The sequence below is a fragment of the Dendronephthya gigantea genome, unplaced genomic scaffold (assembly GCF_004324835.1).
Source record: "Dendronephthya gigantea isolate DGI-Jeju-01 unplaced genomic scaffold, DenGig_1.0 000023F, whole genome shotgun sequence".
Lineage (NCBI taxonomy): Eukaryota > Metazoa > Cnidaria > Anthozoa > Malacalcyonacea > Nephtheidae > Dendronephthya > Dendronephthya gigantea.
This window is the reverse complement of record NW_021163033.1, coordinates 2,223,668-2,241,192: the sequence shown is the minus strand read 5'-3', so window position 1 is coordinate 2,241,192 and position 17,525 is coordinate 2,223,668. Positions and strand designations below refer to the sequence as shown.

General features: G+C 36.3%; 2 protein-coding genes across 2 annotated transcripts; one reads left to right on the top strand and one right to left on the bottom strand.

Annotated features, from left to right (window-relative positions):
* Nucleotides 1-101: 101 nt before the first annotated feature.
* Nucleotides 102-11,726, bottom strand: LOC114522564 (xaa-Pro aminopeptidase 1-like). The gene is made up of 26 exons (XM_028543283.1): nt 11,552-11,726; nt 9,469-9,536; nt 8,697-8,807; nt 8,114-8,177; nt 7,491-7,598; nt 7,345-7,385; nt 7,139-7,190; nt 7,033-7,055; nt 6,711-6,831; nt 6,157-6,252; nt 5,956-6,037; nt 5,539-5,704; nt 5,075-5,119; nt 4,902-4,988; nt 4,398-4,448; nt 3,858-3,919; nt 3,526-3,603; nt 3,178-3,249; nt 2,978-3,038; nt 2,773-2,842; nt 2,205-2,309; nt 1,727-1,801; nt 1,276-1,352; nt 1,104-1,151; nt 942-992; nt 102-621 (listed from the first exon to the last, which is right to left on the bottom strand). Exons 1-26 carry the CDS (start codon nt 11,586-11,588, stop codon nt 397-399), a joined length of 2,076 nt encoding a protein of 691 aa, XP_028399084.1. The 5' UTR covers nt 11,589-11,726; the 3' UTR covers nt 102-396.
* A 1,425-nt stretch (nt 11,727-13,151) lies between these two features.
* On the top strand, nt 13,152-16,656 carry LOC114522538. The gene is made up of 2 exons (XM_028543248.1): nt 13,152-13,217; nt 14,318-16,656. Exons 1-2 carry the CDS (start codon nt 13,195-13,197, stop codon nt 15,771-15,773), a joined length of 1,479 nt encoding a protein of 492 aa, XP_028399049.1. The 5' UTR covers nt 13,152-13,194; the 3' UTR covers nt 15,774-16,656.
* Nucleotides 16,657-17,525: the final 869 nt, after the last annotated feature.

The following is a 17,525-nucleotide window of genomic DNA, read 5'->3' as shown; positions in this document are numbered from 1 at the left end:
TATTCTTATCATATTCGAATATTCAAGCCCAAGCATGTACTATACTTCAATGACTTAATAATAAAATTGTGAAAATGATTTAATGTTTGAAACGTCTGCAGTATAGGTCAGAACTTACATTTTTATAGGTGAATAATTAATATTTATTTCTATTAATTATAATTGAGAACATTTTAAAAAATTAATATTACCTACGGAAAAATCAATTTGATTATATCTATCACACTGAAACAAAAAATGTGATTATTAAGGCCGTTATTGACATTGTGATTGTTGTTCTAAGTATTGATATTTTTTAGTATAGCCTACACATGTTGGCCATTCACGTGGTCCATTTTGTGCAAAATAATCTAGTTCAGAATGCATGTGCATTCTATACATGTGTATAGACGATTTTCAGAAAGGATTGTCAACATATAAACTAGAATACGCAACAGCTACAAGAAAAAGAGAAATCGATTGCAGTGTTGTTATTGCGCTCGAAGCGGTAACATCTGTATTCTTAAAAATTGGTTTGGTTTGCTTTATCAGCCAATCATATTCCTTCATTTTCCCCTGTCTTTTCAACTCGGGGCCGACTAGCTCTGCTGTTTTCTTGTGATAGTCATTCAACCATTTCAGCTGAAAAAGTCAATAATGAGTGAGGATATTTGATGCCAACTAGTTTGCATACCGCACTTCGTGCCAGCCTGCACGATAAACCTGGGCGCCCAGTATATAATAAAAGCCCGTATTTATACTATGAAATATTTTGGAAAAATCTGCGCGCTTCCTACTTTCAAAAATACATGTATTCAAAGGGCCACGGTCATGATTTGTTCTCTCACTATTTTTGTCAACTATTTTTGCAGGTAATGAGGCATCTATTACTATAAATGCTTGGTTTAAAATTGGGGACTATAAGGGAAGACTTGTTTAGTTCAGAACTTGGCCTTTCATACCTGATGGTCACTCATGATAGTTTCATCGATAAGCTTTCTTTGTATTGGAAACTATATGGGAAGGAATGCCATAAGTTCACGAAGTTATGGCGGTATTTAATGTATTGTATTTATTTTCTCGAAGAGAAAACGTACTCCCGATGTAGTAAATATTATACATACGTAACAAATAGGTTCAAACTTAAGGTAGTCAACATTGTCGAAACGATTCTGTAATAACAAAAAAGTATAAAAAACAATGAATTTTGAACTGTTTTAACGTACTGCCCATGCAGTTCTTGTAAAGATTGAATGCACGGAATTCACAGTGGTTTATGAAAGGAAGAATACTTACAGAAGTACTTCCGTTTTCTACAGTCAATGTAGTTTCGATTCTGACACCAAAATCACCATCTTCATAGAAACCAGGTTCTGTAACGAATTTGATAGCTACAGAACTGTCCAGAAATAACCTAACACTACGGTTGCGGCTCGGTTGCGGTCGACCGATAAAAACAGCAGACGACCGCAATGGAAAAGATACCTTCGCAGTGGCCGTTCGCTTCCGAACGAAACGTTATGAACAACTGAGAACGAGTCGACAACACAATAATCAAATCGAAAAAAATCTTAAGAAATGTCTGTCAGACCGAGGAAGGCCGAGGTTTTACCTCCGTCTCACCACGGTTCGACCTCGGTCTGACCTCGGATCAACCGCGGTTTTTGTAAGGTTATTTCTGGACATTACTGTATGAATATAAATTCAGCACAGCATACGAAATCTGCAAGCAAATAATTATACTCACCATCAGTGATCACGAAACCTACATCCAACGGTTTTTCCGACGCCGTTGGGCAACCAGGTGCAAACCAACCTGGACCTGAATGAAAACGTTGGTAGAATTTAAGTTTTTCAATAAAAAAAAATATAGGAATTTGTGGAGTGTAGATCGTGTCATCGCAGTTACGTGGCTGTGTTACATGACAAAGACAGTTCTCACAAACTTATTTGTCAGTAGAGCAAACAATTGCTGTAATAATATTCTTGTAACTTTGCATGACATAAAAAAGTAAATCAGCTTGTAGGTACACCACGTAAGTATTTAATACTGTATTAGATACTTACGTGGTGTACCTACAAGCTAATTTACCTAAACTATTGCTAAATCAAGGAAGCAGCTTTGAACACCCATCCCCTCAAAAGCAACATCGCAGTTTATTGCAATGCCGCGAAATAAGGAGCGATGCAAATAAAGCAAAAGTGGCAATTTGAACTGTCACTACCTTCATGGATATAAAGATATGAACCAATTCCATGTCCTGAACCATGTCTGTAATTCCAGCCATTTCGATACAGAGGTTCACGTTGAAATATTTCGAGTGCGCGACCTAAATATAGCAAACATTTGTAGTTTTTATGCACAATCAAGTCGCAGTATGATATTTTGCACCCAGTTGGGTGCTTTGTGAACTTTGTTGAAAATCGCGTGTTTATGGTTCTCGTCCTAATTGTTTCACCTTCTTACTTTTTTAGTTTCCAATGAACAATATATACTACTTTATATACAAAGCTCAGAAGCTCCCCTCTTCAAAAAAACTAAGGTTTGTTGAAAAGTTTATAGAAGGAATTATAATAGTGTTGTATTACGATTTGCTCTATGACCTTGCAAAGCTTCATTGCAACTTAGACTAAGGCCTGTTTTAAACGTCGTGCATGCTTCTTGTGTGCCGAAAAAAAACAATCGTTTACATGTAAAACAATCGTTGATCAATCGAGATGCATCATTATGTATTGTTTTACTGCATTCAGAACGCGACAAAAAAGCCAAAAAATGGGTTAAAGCGAGCGTACCGTACGTTCCTTGAGGGAAAAACGCTTTTGCAACATCGATATGTCCCATTAACACGCGAGTAAATGCACTCTGTAAATGAAATTTAAAATCTCATACGGAAAGACAAAGAAATTGCTTTGAAATTCGAAATAGGATTCTTGGTTTAATTCCTAATATCTTTGAAAATGAGCATTATGAATCACTGTTTCGGGAAATCATTTTTACCTTTTGTTTTGCCGTTGGCGTTCCAAAATGGACACTTCTAGTGACATCTGTAGTTCCTTCTCTATAAAATTGCACACGAGATTCGAAAGAAGTAAAACTGAGATTTGCGAAATATTCCTTGATCGTGTGATTTATAGATAAATCACAGATAAAAACTAGACTTACATCATGTGTAATGCATACCAGAGATAAAAACTTACAAATATTGCGAGCCTGTGTCAACCAAAAGGGTAGATTGATTTGTCACCCGCCTGTCAGTTTTCTTCGACGCTCTGTATATGAAGCAATGAAATAGAAGAAAGAAAGTCGTTTTCATTATACAGAGAGTTTGCCCATGATGTCATGCACAACCACCGTGCATGCTTTTTTTTCGAAGTCAGAAAATATTCAATATAAAACCTATATAGCGTTTTCTTCAGTTTCCTACAGTTTTCTTCTTTGCAAAAAGCGAATTAAAATCTATAACCTATAATTGCTTCAAAATGATAGCATATACGCGAGACTTTCTACTCGTTTGTCAGTAAGCAATTGCGACCGTTTTAACTCACGTGTAATGGATTACTGCGCTGTTTGGCCCAAATCCAATGATGGAAGGAAAACTAAGGCCTTTGTACAAAGCTTGTTTGCTGAAAATATAGACCAGTCACATCAACAATTCTTTCACGGAAACGTAGCTACCGCAGGGGTATCAACTATCACATGCATGGCATCCCGCCTCACAAACCAGGCTTTTAGAAGGCAGGTAGAAAAGCCTGGCTTGCAAGGTTGTAAGTAGTCTTGCTTTCCAGCATGAAGAAGAATCTTTGGGGATTTCTTATAATTTCGGGTATTTATCACAATATAGTAGTGATTTACGCATGATGTTTTCTCAATATGTCACCTGCGAAACTCTATCATTTTTTCACCCAACGACAGCTCAGTGATATTCGCTTTCTTTGCCACCTTTTGAAAACAGCCAAAGAAATGAGATTGCACTGGAACATTGGCCACACATATCATGTGACAACTATGATGACATGATCATGCACAGCTTAAAAGGGCATCTTAGAATGATCGAATCATTTCTGCAAAGGTTGGTTGCAAAGTTTTGTGAAATTTAAGGCCATGAGAATTGGTAAGTTTTTTTTTCAAACATGTACGATGAAAACAGCAATGTTTAGCCAAAGGTATAGTCATTTTTCCACACGCAATACAATATAAATATGCACAGAATTACTCCGCACAGAGTCATTCTATTATATACACGTACATTTTACAAATTTAAGAGCCCACAATTTGTGGTCTTACTTATTTTCAAATGCTATTCCTAGCAGTGATGGATTAGATAATTTAGATTCCGCGGTACCTGCATTGCATTATTCATAAATTTTCTTTATAGCTCTATATATACGATTATCGACGTTTATCGAAGTTTTTTTACCTGTTTTTCGGCATATAAGAAAAATTCCGCCAAAGCAACGGAATCCTTTAGCTGCAAAATATTCATTGAGTTTAAAATACAGAGCTGTTCAAATCAGAATATAGTTCATTTGCTTGAAGGGCGTAGCAAAACCGCTTAATTGGCGGGGGGGGGGGGCGTATATTCATTAATTCATCTTTATATACCGTGGGAACAATAGCGCACAAAAAAATCAGTCGGGCTAAGACAAATATATGAATATACACCCACCCTCCCAATTAAGCTTCAAGCTACCGTCCTGGTTGCTTGTGTTAATCCCTAGGAAGAAACGCGCAGCCTACATCGTATTGGTCAGAATTGTCAAATTCTCTTCTGCTGTAGCAAAATACTTTCCTACAAGAGTGGGCAAATTTTTGCTATTCCAGACCAACGTGCGTGTAACGTTGAAGACTTTCAAATCATATATAAAACACATATGAGTCATATTTTTGCAATTTTACTACATTACAGGGTCGTTATACATACGTTAGCTCTTTTCATTCCTTCCAATTCTACTTTATTCTTTTTGCCTTTCATCAAAATAATGGGTGAATAATCAAGATACACTTTGTCCTAAACAAGACGTTTCAGTAAATAGCGCATCGAATATTTGTAGCGTAAAAAATTTAATTTCATTGTGCATGTGGCCTGTAGCTTACGTCAGCAACACGTTGTCTTAGAGCATGACTATCCGTTGGACTGAACTAAAAATTTAGAAAGAAAGAAAGAAAGAAAGAAATGCACGGTGTTGAATTCTGAGCAACATGCATCAAAACATTAGAAATATACACATAAGAGTATGACTAAGCAAGGTACGTACTTTCGGATGCTACATGTTTTAGCACGAGTAAATTCTAAACAAGTTCGGATACGGGAGGATGCGTGCGTGATAGCTGTATAATATTCACCAGCATCATATATACAGCACTACATATATGATAGAAGATCGACGTTTTGATTAAAGTGAAAAAGCGCAGAATGCATGCACCTGTTTAGATACAAGATATCTCCTAAGCAAACTCTTGAATAATATAAAAAAAGTCATCCAATAGTAGATGAAATGCTTTTTCGCAGTCATGCTTTTTGAATTCCTAGAATGTATCGCACATAGCTAGTTTCTTACCCATATTTTTGTGTCGGGCGGTAAATTATTGCTTATCTCATGCAATTCATCTACAACTGAGTCGTACGACTTTGTCTTCACACAGTAGGATTTGCCGGAGCACTTTCTTAGCTGCAAATGGTCTTGAACGTTTTTTGATGATATCTTGTCTCCATCCACGAAAAACCTGTGTTTACAAACATTTGCCACCTTTTAAGACCTTCCCACAATCCTTGCAAATTTAACAAAGAAAAGGGATTCTTTGCTTGGTCGTATTTTTTGCCGAGGATCAGAAAACACGCAAATTTAGTTAGGATAAAGGCACAACTCGCATATATGAAGCAAGTCATAGCCATTTCAGTCCGTATAGGAGATTCAATAAATCTAGTCACATATCGTTTTGTCCAACAGCACCAAACATATAACCTAATTACTTACAGAACTTCATCCATCTTAACGATAACATAAGCAAAGAATACAGGATTGTATGAAATTTCATCACCACGCAAGTTTAATAACCCTGAAGGTAGCAAGAATTTCATATTTTAGTTTGATATGAGACTTCTGAGTGGAAACCAATGCCAAACATTTAAATTATCATTCCAATTATTTCCTTGTGTCTACTGCATGGATACTTACAAGCGATGGAATCTAAACTCTGCACAACATGAGCTGCTGTTTCCTCTTCTTTCATTTTCTTCTGAACATCTACAACTTTGTCATACCAACGCTTACCTGTTGTGAAATGATTGATTGTAAATTCTAAAAATCATTTCAACCTTATTAATGAAGATAGACGCGCGACAATGAACCTGATGAAAATGCATGCAGCAGCCAAATGAGTGATCATGATAACAAGGGGAAATTTCGTTTTAGACCAGTCAGCAAGTTTGTTTGTCCATTTTCAGTAACCCAATCAGAATGCATAAATTTTGACAAAGAGTACAATATATACCATTTTACATGAAGTATTTAAAATTTAGGCATTCTGTTTGTCTTGGCCTGAAAAAATGTAAACAAATATGGCGATTAGTTTAAAACGAAATTCCTCCTTGTTGATCATGACAGTTTCAAATGATCATCGCCCATGCGTAATCCGTGCATCAAAAGTTACATGTAACTACCGTCTGCAAAATTACACAAATTGAGTCAATTAAACATTTCTGACATAATTTAAATTCAACAAGTCAAACCTGTGTAAATAAATGGATGAACTACGATTTTTTTCTTTTCCTCTTTTGGCCGACCTGTCCATATGGCATCTACCAGATTTGTTTGAACGCCTCTCAATGTGATATTTTTCTTTTTCAATGTCTATAATTGTAAGAAAGTTTTCAATTAAATCTTGTCGTTTTCTGCATTTCCCTTCGACTAGTACACGTTATAGTGTGAAAAGGAATCGGTTCTCCTTTCACACGAGAGTTTTTTCCAAAACAATATCTCGATTTGAAATCTCAAAACTCAAAGAAATGGCTCATTCTGTTCATATGAAATCGTAATCTTCAATAGCGATACCTTAACTGTCTTGTCCCAAAAATCTGTAGAAGGTAAAATGTAGATAAAAAACAATATTAAGAAGCAGTATGATCTTTAATTTAAATAGTACATGCATGCATCTTACCTATACTGCGCAGAAAAGGATCAATTCCGACAACATCCCCAGAATTTAGCACCTGAGTTTACAATTGGTCAGTTTGAGTGGGAAAATCAGGGAGACATTTAAAAGGCAGCGAAAGCCAATCAAAATTGCCGCTTCGTCATTTACCATTATATTATGATAATTATATTTGTGAATACATCTATTCAACTATATAGGACTTAACGAACCTGTTTAAGCCACTCAGATTGCGATGGAACCCCTTTTCGGCCTATAATTTATAAAAGAATGTTCTATGTTAGGGAATTATAAAATACTTGAAAGCACTACAACTAAGAAGCTTGATTCCAAGCTGAGTTTCATATCATTAGAAAACCTTTTTTCTGTAAAATCCAATTACAGTCCAGCTGCTTATCGGCTTGAAGGAAGTATCTCCCATCGGTCCACAATGCACTGCCGCTTTTCATCGTCACTATGGCTGTACCTTTTAATCCAAGAATATAAGATAGTAGTTATATTTACGTTAATGGGAACTTGCTGATTGAAATATAGGACTACCAATGCCATTATTCTCAAGAATTATATAATTATTGGTTCGTGGATGAACTGCCTTATATTGCTTTCGGACCATTTGCCGGTAGTTGTTGCCGGTTGTTTTCGTCATGCAAAAGTACAAGAATATTAATGTTGGGTCTAAGAGGTAGCCTATATTTTAATGATCATTTTGATGGGGTGCAGCACGACGTTGAACAATCGTGCTTTTGGTCATTGTAAAACAACCTATAGCCTATATTGTAAAACAGCCACCCCCGAATGAGCGCCGCATTTGCGATAAATTTTTCTTAAGAGCGCTGCCCCCGAATGAGCGCCGCACTAATTATTTTCAAACTCGGCTGATATAGCTGCAAAAATATAGAATATCTAATATAGATGAAATTTCATTCGGAATTGCACTGTTTTTAAATAGCAATCGTAATTTAAATGTTGTGTAATGCTTACCAGCAGATCCGCTGAAACCACTTATAAATTCACGTCGCTTGTCACGTTCTTTCACGTACTCGTTCTATTACAAAATAGAAGAATGAACTATCAACGACTACTCAAAGAATTAAAAAGGTGCACATCATAGATGCGAAACTGGGTAATGAAACATAGTCTTGGTTGAGTCGATCAAGAATCGTTTCAAGAAACCTAACTAAATCTTAATCTGACTAAATGGTGCATGTATTATGATATTTGCAGATCATAATGATTTCCCGATAGCCACGGGGCTATATATTTCAGTATTTCCTTATTTATTCACTTACATTAATTCTATATATCTGCATGTTCAACATTAAAATAATACTTGCATCCTGACACAGTAAGGTTATACTTATACAGCTTGTGTTCGTCGGTACTTTGTGCATGAAAAATTCGTATAATATACTAATTTGGCAAACACAAATAGTTTCACTGTTAGTATCAAATGAAAGTGGTAAGATAGATACTTATAAGTAGGCCTATCTTCGGCAGTGCAACTGACTTTGTATTTAAACTAAGTCATGCAAAAAATGAAACAGATGAATGTGTATTTACTCACCCCATGTGAATCTGTTGAGGGAACAATGTAAGCTGCCAAGTTTTCTTTTTTCATTTTTTCGCGAAGTCTTTCTATGCGGTCTCCCGTTTTTACCACCGATCTGGGATAATACTTTCAGAAGAAAAACACAAATCGCAAATAAACTACATTCAAAACTGGTCGACGCTCCCAGAATGCTATTAATGGATGCCTTTAAAAATAGCCGAATTCATTCATATTAGAGACGGGAAACTTATGTGAATCCGGTCACAGACGCGTTTCTCATCCGGACTTTCCCGTCTAACTTTCCCGTCTAACTTTCCCGTCTAAACAGACGGGTAAGTTGGGCGGGAATCCTGTCTGGACGAGAAACACGTCTTAAATTCGCATTTAGACGGATAAATCAGACGAGCTTCTGAAATATCAACACGGTCAAGGATGGAACAAGGCTAAGAGAAAACAAACAAAATTTTTATCGTAATAATTACGATACCCTTTTTAGCATCACCCGACCCATCACGTATCAATTTATCCATGCATTCCTATTCATATTTAGACGGATTTTTACCATTAACTTTCCTGTCTAAGATGAGTTTCCCGTCTCTAATATGAATTCGGCTAATGTAGAGATTAAGTTTAATTTCTCCAACGTTCATTTTAAGTATTGGATAACCCAAAGAAAAGTCTTCCGGTCGATGTATCATTGTTGGTTAGAGCTTAAGTTTTAATCGGCTTACATATCTTAATCTTATAAAGTCTTACGTTGATAGCAAAGTCTGACTATTAAACTCACCGGTGGGTTTTGTCCACATGACCTTACATCAGCGCCATCGCCTGAAACGTGCCCAGCTTCTATCAACACTGTCGAAACAGAAACATATTTTCGCATAGATATTTAGTCATTACCCTAGTTTAATAACAATCCTCGTAATTTTTCCTTTTTTTCTTCTTTATTGCATTTTGGCCCGCGTTTGATTCTGACCCCCCTATCCTCCCCCCCCCCCTAGAATGTCAAACTATGTCTATCAGTTTATGAATGTGTATCTACACATCTAGGAAAAAGAAATAAAATTCTAAACGCAATTTTAAGTCGCTTGATATGCTAAAACTAGGCGCGTGCATACGTTTATAAAATTTATGTGACAATAGTTTAGACAGTTTGTCTCTATCGAGTGGAGGGAGGAATATTTAATATATTCTTTTTAAATGCTCTTTGTCTAGGCTATTCAAAGCATCCTTCACCACAGTAAAAAGTATGCATATCTATGTCTGTCATCTTGTTTTCATTATCATAATGGGCAACTCTGCCAAAGGGGTGGAGAAAATCTGCTCTGAAGAGAGAAAACTTTAGCTGTAGGCCAATAGCACAGGTCGTAATAATATCGATTGATCAAGACCACATGTAAGTGACAATGCCGATACAAACGTTTTAAACAATTTATTTTATATTTATATAGGCTATGAAATCGACCCTAAGAAGTCACATGTGGTGGCTTTATACGTGGTAACGTACCACGAAGAGTTGCACTAATATATATATAATTTGTTACGTCATTACTATTCTTCATATAAAGTTTCATCCTAATTAACATTATTGCATTAGATCATTAGCATTAACATGGAGCAAATTGCAATGCGGCGTATTTGAAGTCATTTAAAACACTTGAACTTGCGCATATAAAAAACGTGAGGCAATATGTTAAAACGCTTCTTCTTGTGTCTCAAATACTACATCATAAAAACAGTCACTCGTGCATGTTCTAAACTCTCGTAACCGCAGAGCTATATCCTTAATATCAATGATCGCGTGAGTAAATCCAATTTTCAAAGTCCCATGGGAATTTCAGACTGTCTAGGTATCCTGGCTGTCTAAAAGCCCTGTTACACGGTGCAATTTTTCTTGCAACTTGCGCATGCAATGCAATTCTTGTTTTGAGAGATGTAAATTTGGCAACTACAGAATTTTTGTCTTTATTACACTCCAGTGCGATTCTTACACTTAGATTTGGAACTGTTGACTGAATTACATCTCTTAAAAGTAGAATTGCTTTCAAGTTGCAAGAAAAATTGCACCATGTAACATGGCCTTAAAGCGCGGAAAGTCACGGATGCTCGTGTCTTATCATATGCAAGACGGCAGCTTGACACCGTCGTGCTTGTAGCTTCAAATTCGGTCAGAAAAAGTTCTCCCAGCCTTTAAGTAGTGAAAGCACTTTCTTTTAACACAAGCGCAATTATGTCAGAGCACAAACGGAACGCTCCGCCCATTCCTTGGAAACAGTGCGTGTGGCATTTCAAATGTCATATATTAAACAACCCAACATGCGTTGGGAACGCTTGTTGTTTTGCACGCAAACGGAATCCGCTGTAAGTTGAATTAAGGCGTTTATTTATTATTATTATTATTATTATTATTAAAAATTTATTTAAACACGGTAGCCCTTCAGCTAGAGCTGATTTTCAAGGAGCCGTTTATACTATTATAATACATTAGTTAAATAAAAAATAAATTAAACTAATATCTAGACTATAGAAAATATTTACAGTGTGACATCAATCGGTATATAAGCTTGTGTATACCGATTGATGTCACTAAAGGCTGACACGCGACTTTTCAGCGCTGATTTTTAAGCGGAATCCAGTATATATATCGTTTTAGTAGACTATTAGGTATATGTATAATCCTAGTATAAATAGTCGCGGCTTGTAGTGAGTAGTTTAATTAATAGGTCCGTATACTCCCACGAAATCAGCGCAAACAAAAAAATTGTTCAGTGCATAAGCACAGCGTCTAGAGCGGCTCTAAATTTCCTCTCGTCCGAACTAATAGCAATGGAACAACTAAAAGACTGTGTTAGAATCCTCAGTTGACTAACCTGCTAAAATGAATACATCCACCAGACGTTTCATCATGTCTGCTCTTTGAAATGAATAACAAACACAAATAATTTTTGTTATAAATGCCGTACGTTGCTAATATTCTCAAGCGTGTCGGAAGCATATGACTTGGATTTAGTCTTAAATGTCAGAGATCATGCAATTTATTGATTGAAATATAATGCACTATATATAGAAGATTATAATGATCATGCATAGTTGTGAAAAAATTTTGGCTACCTGCTGTGTAAAGATTGCATAATTAGATACATGTTTAAATCGTTTCTTAAGTCAAATATTCAGTCGTTCTGCCTAAGTTCCAAAAGAAAAAGTCAAAGGAAGCAAACGCTTGTTAATTTCAAAATAGAAAGCAAGCCTATCGTTTTAATCAACAAGAAACTAAATGTTTTTAACCTTTAAAGAAAAGATGATACTGTTTACAACTACATATTCAGTGTATAATAATCAAGATGACTCGTTCAAGAGAGATTAGGACTGCCTTCACACGGTGCCGGATTCGCTTGTCACAACATCTTCGTTTGCCAATATTAAGCAACGATTATTAGCAAGCGCTTTTTAATTTGAGAGATTTGGTATATTTTTTCAGATCTCGGACATTAAAGATCTCCACTGTCCTTCATTAACTTCGCAATTTAACTTGTTCCGATGGCAATCCTAGAGTGTTATTTAATTTTGACTTATCCACCGTTTAAGCTAAACGGGCTGGATACAACCGGCCCCTGCATGGCTGCATGTTTAATTTCAAAACTTCAGTTTGTTCATCAAGGTTTTAGAACAATTTATTTGGTTTCAAACTAACGTCAAAATTTAATACGAGGCAAAACACCCGATTTATATTCTCGTATATCAGGCGTTTCGTTGAAGAATCAAAGTTAAATATTCCCATGCAACATTTAAATTTTACATTGTTGTATAGTTTTCAGTTTGTTACTGTTGTGTTTCAGATGAAACTGATGGTCCACCATCACGCAAAGCGTTTTACTTGGGAAACAATCAAGTTTATAATGCTTTTAACCTGATAATAATCTGGATAGTAAGGTTGCCGGTCCTGCCAATAGAAGGAACATTATAATCGCAAAAAATTTTGGGGATCAAAAATGAAAACAAATAGGTGAAAAAGGGCCGAGATTTGAGCCCTGTGGTGAAATTTTTCGCATCTAGACATCTATACTTATATGTATATATATTCACTTTTTTCGGGAACTTCGGATACAACCCTGACAAGCAGAGGATTTTTGTGCCCCAGTGACACGCACAATTGATAGACGCAGAATTAATTAAGAAGGTGAAATTTAAACTATCAGACCTTTTCTGCTGAGCCCGGTTGTGAAGGATGTGCGACACTGATAAAACTTTAATTTTATAATTGACTGTGATCAAATTCTCATTCGTGTTAGGCAGCGGTTAGGGCGCGTTCAAAAAAGTATCTATGGCGTTTATTTATACATTCTTGAATAGGCGCTGCGGCGCTTGTTTGATAGCGGCGCTTATTCGAGTATAGCCGCGCTTGATCGATCATTTACGGTAGTCATTCCGATATAGAAATACAATCATTCTAAATTCCCAAACCGGGGGGTGGCTGTGAACTGAGTCTTTTATATTATGCTCGCGGCGTCAAAAGATGAAGTGCACCTTAGCGAAAAGGTAAATATAAATTCTGTTTCGCTTCATCATAATCTATAGAGAGACTAGGCCTGTACATCACACTCTTAGCAATCAAAGATCAAAATGTGCTATTGATTATCAATGCTAGCATTTTCTTAATCAATGAAAGAATTAAAGGCAATCTAAAATTTAAAGCGATTGATATCAAATTTAGGGCAAACCTATAAGGCGATTGAATTCGCCCAGTCAACGAGTTCGAGTCTAAGCGTAGCGTTTAGAATACTGAATACAGGCGTATGAATGCGCGTATTCGTGTTGTGTGCGTATATTGAGGTCAGGCACTGAGTCTAGCCGTAAATATGTCAATTCAGGTATGTTATTGATGGCTTTGTTTTTATGATTTGATGAAAAATAGCATGTGGAAATGTTTCCAGCATCCTTCTTTACATTGGCTGCGAATAATATTTAAAAGATTCCTTCCTTTGTAGGCAAAATTCGCAGAAAGGGTCATAATATTTTCTGATTATATGTAACCTGATCGTACAAAAACAATGTGTACTCAGGAAGTTGAGCGATCGCAGGGCTATACGAATAATAATCGATGACTCATTTTAGTATGTATACTGTAACAAATAACTTTAAAACATCAAACCGACATCCTTTATTTAGCTCGCACAATCTATCATAATATTTGAGGTGGTAACGTCTGTTACGCTATGCGTGTTACATATAGGGGTATTTTACCTATAGGGACATGTGCGTATAGGGGCATGTCACGTATAGAAGTATTCGACATATAGCGGCATGTTACATATAGGGGTATTTTACCTATAGGGACATGTGCGTATAGGGGCATATCACGTATAGAAGTATTCGACATATAGCGGCATGTTACATATAGGGGTATTTTACCTATAGGGACATGTGCGTATAGGGGCATATCACGTATAGAAGCATTCGACATATAGGGGCAAATTACATATAGGGAATGTTATACCGATAGGGACATGTTATCCAGGATCGAAAATATCCATGATAGATTTGGGAGATCTTTAAGATTGTACCCCTTTAATTTTCCAAAACGGAATAAATCGTCATTTTATTGTGACGGATTACCTCAAGGTTTTCGTACATCCTAGGATAAAAAGGAACAGATTCATTGCAGTTGGACTGTTGATGTTAACGTTTGTAATCTGGAAATATCGTGCAACCTCAGGAAAATACGGAAATTTAGGTGAAGTAGACATCAACGAGAGGATTTTTAAAAATCTTACTTTTTTCGCAGTTGAGAACGCAAGAATAATAAAAAAGAGTTTTGGGAGCCACATTTTGATCAGATTTGCCAATTCATTGAATAAGAAAGGTGCCGACACTCAGGTGATATTGACTGTCACCAATGCAATGTTACCGAAGAAAATTGTGTTTGAAAACGTGCTCTCAAATGAATATCCGACGAAAGAGAGAACACGTACAACGAGAAGATATGTTCGGGTATACGCTGGAAACGACGAAAAAATAACAATGAGCATTCGGTCATTGATCACGTTGTCAGGTGTAGCCAAAATTGGTGGGAGAAAAGTCGTGGCACCAAGGGTACAAGATACCTTTTTTGGGCCCAATTACCGTTACCCTCTAAAAATGTATTTTAACACAAGTCACTTCAACAATATTCTTGCACTGAGTGATTACGCAACTTTGGTCAGCGGGAAAGAATACGATACTGAATGCTCATTGGGTAACGCAAGTCACGTGTTTGTTTACTTTATGTATAAAAAAAATGACGAACGAACAAAAAATATGCTGCATGTTAGTCAGATGAAATACAACGCCATTAAAAAGTTAACGAATGAAGTTGGTTGGGTTAAATGCCCAGCTCCCAAAGGCCTCATCAACGGAAAATCGAAGTCAAAATATTTTTGCGTCAGTGTAAAAAAGGTAACAGATTGGTCTGTGTTGGAGGAAGGAGTCATTAAAGGTGCGAAATGCTTAACTCTCTCAATGTGGCGTGGCATTGGAGGTAGTTATAGAACAAACTTTACTAAAAAACATCTTAAAGTTGCTACTAGGGACGTTCAATTCGCTATCAAACCATCAGAAAGTATATTAAGTGAAGCTGAAAAGTTTCAGTGGCGTAAGTTAGATGGCCATTACATAGGTGTACATATACGTGGTGGGAAAGTTTATGAATCACATGGTTTTCCCCGATTGAAAAGCTGCCTGCGCGTACTGGTTGAACTCTTAACAGTTCTCAAATGTATAACGCGTATTCCTCGAGTGCTGATAGCATCTGATATGACAATATCTAGTTCTGATGCCTGGAGATTAAAAGGGCATAAGAATCATCGACAAATTCATCATCTTCATCGTTCCCTTATATCAAGTACCGGTGCTGTTGAGTACGAGCCAACCGCTGAAAATGTTGATCGTGGGGTAATTGCATTGGTGGATATGACTTTGTTGTCCCATGCGCAGCATCTAATAACGGTCGGCAAAGGTTCGTTCCAGGAATGGATTAGGATCAAATTCTTAGAACGCCATCGTGATGATCTAAGTCGAACATGGTCGCATATTTCGCTCTGTTCTGATGAAGAATAAAAATATTTTCAAGATGAGCTCGAGACAATATGATTTTGACAGCCTTGAAATCGTGCGTGAAAATATACTTCCAACGGCCATACAGGAAAAATGGAGCCTACGCCAAGAAAGTTTACTGCCCATTTCAATGTATTTTAGCATAATTACCTTCGTCATTCTGGCCCTATAAAGCGTAGGAAGATTTCTTCACTCCATCTTTTTTAACATCTTATATGTTTTCTCAATGCAAAAAAGTGATTTAAGACCTTTTTATTTATGCATGCATGTCTGTATGACCAGTGGCAGTCCAGGGTGAGTCAGAATAAATTACTACAGCTCTAACTTGCAATCATATTGATAGATTTTTACCAAAAACGTTGTTATTATAGTATTTTAAAGTTGAAATTAGGCTGTGTAATTTATTCTGACTCACCCTTAGACTCCGTTTACACTAGAACGAAAGTTTCCGGATTTGTAAAATTATCCGGATTCATTGTTACACACATGTATCGGATTCGTCAGGTGTTTACACTACACTTTAGTTGTCTCTGAATGCGGATTTGTCCGTTTAGAGTTTAGACTCACATTATTTGTTCTTGGAGAATTGTTTGGTCGTCACGTTTGAATTTCTTCGGATTCGTCGTGCAAAGCGTTTACACAAGAAAATTTTCCGGATTCAAATGTTTCTGGATACGAAGTTTCCACAAACTTTTACGGATTCAAAGTTTCCGGATACGGCTTAAAACCGAGTACATTTTCTATCGGATTCGTTGTTGCGTGTGTAAACAGCAACTTAATCCGCCAGTGCATGTGTATGCCTAAAAAATGAAAAAGTAAACTTTTTTGACGTAGTGTTTGAATCCTCTATAGTTTACTGATACGACTGATCGATACGACAGAGTTTCCCGATACGACAGATTTGATAAGCTAATTACTATATTTCATTTGTAAATTTACCACCGGAAAAGTTTCCTAAATCGAAATTGAGTAATAACTTGAAGATTATTTGCCTACTTACCGAAACGTTTTGTTTGACGGGGAAAAAACCGGCGGCATGTTGAAATAACAAAAAATTCGTGGACCCGATATTGCGAAATTCTCGTCGCGTGTTTTAAAAGGGAAAACACCGAATATTAGGGAAAACCCGCCAAAAATGTAAGTCGGAAACGTTTCCAAATTAGCAAGAGTTAAAAATAGATTCATTTGAATTCAAAGCAAGATTATTTTGATGTTAGAACTCAGGTGAATTATTTAGCAAATTAATTAATAGTTTATCACAATATTATGGATTCATAATATTACAAGTAGTTATTTCAAATACGTTGCAGGCAAACAAAAAGGAATTGTATTATGTATTGATAATTGAGCGTTGGTTGCCTGGTGCTATCTCAGTCAAGACTCAAGTGTAATAAACTTGTTTTGGCGCACTTGTTTGGGATGCATAGGGCAGTTTGGGGAAATTTTTTAAACCTTGGGTTTTTAAAATGCTATCCAGTACAGGGTTTTGAAATAGAATTAGGCGTTTATTACCGCGAAACATTGAAAGTCTTTGAGATGAACGTAATTCTATAAGAGCAAATATATTGTGCTAAATCATTTGTAGTTATTTATAGTTATTAGAATTGTATGATTTATTAACAACCTGGTAAATCCTTAATCAAATAGCAAATACAAATATGAATATAGATATTGTTCGCCAAAATATAAAAGTGCCGCTGTTATTCGCAAAGCGAATATACTTTTGTGTACGTCCCCTCACCTCTTAAAATAAGG

Excerpts from the sequence above, each read along its gene's own strand:
- LOC114522564 (XM_028543283.1), bottom strand. The coding sequence starts at position 11,588 with ATGATGAAACGTCTGGTGGATGTATTCATTTTAGCAG. Across the intron at positions 2,843-2,977 it reads CGCCAACGGCAAAACAAAAG|AGTGCATTTACTCGCGTGTT; the intron begins GTAAAAATGATT and ends TTTCATTTACAG. Across the intron at positions 2,310-2,772 it reads TTTCCCTCAAGGAACGTACG|GTCGCGCACTCGAAATATTT; the intron begins GTACGCTCGCTT and ends TGCTATATTTAG.
- LOC114522538 (XM_028543248.1), top strand. The coding sequence starts at position 13,195 with ATGAAGTGCACCTTAGCGAAAAG. Across the intron at positions 13,218-14,317 it reads AAGTGCACCTTAGCGAAAAG|GATAAAAAGGAACAGATTCA; the intron begins GTAAATATAAAT and ends CGTACATCCTAG.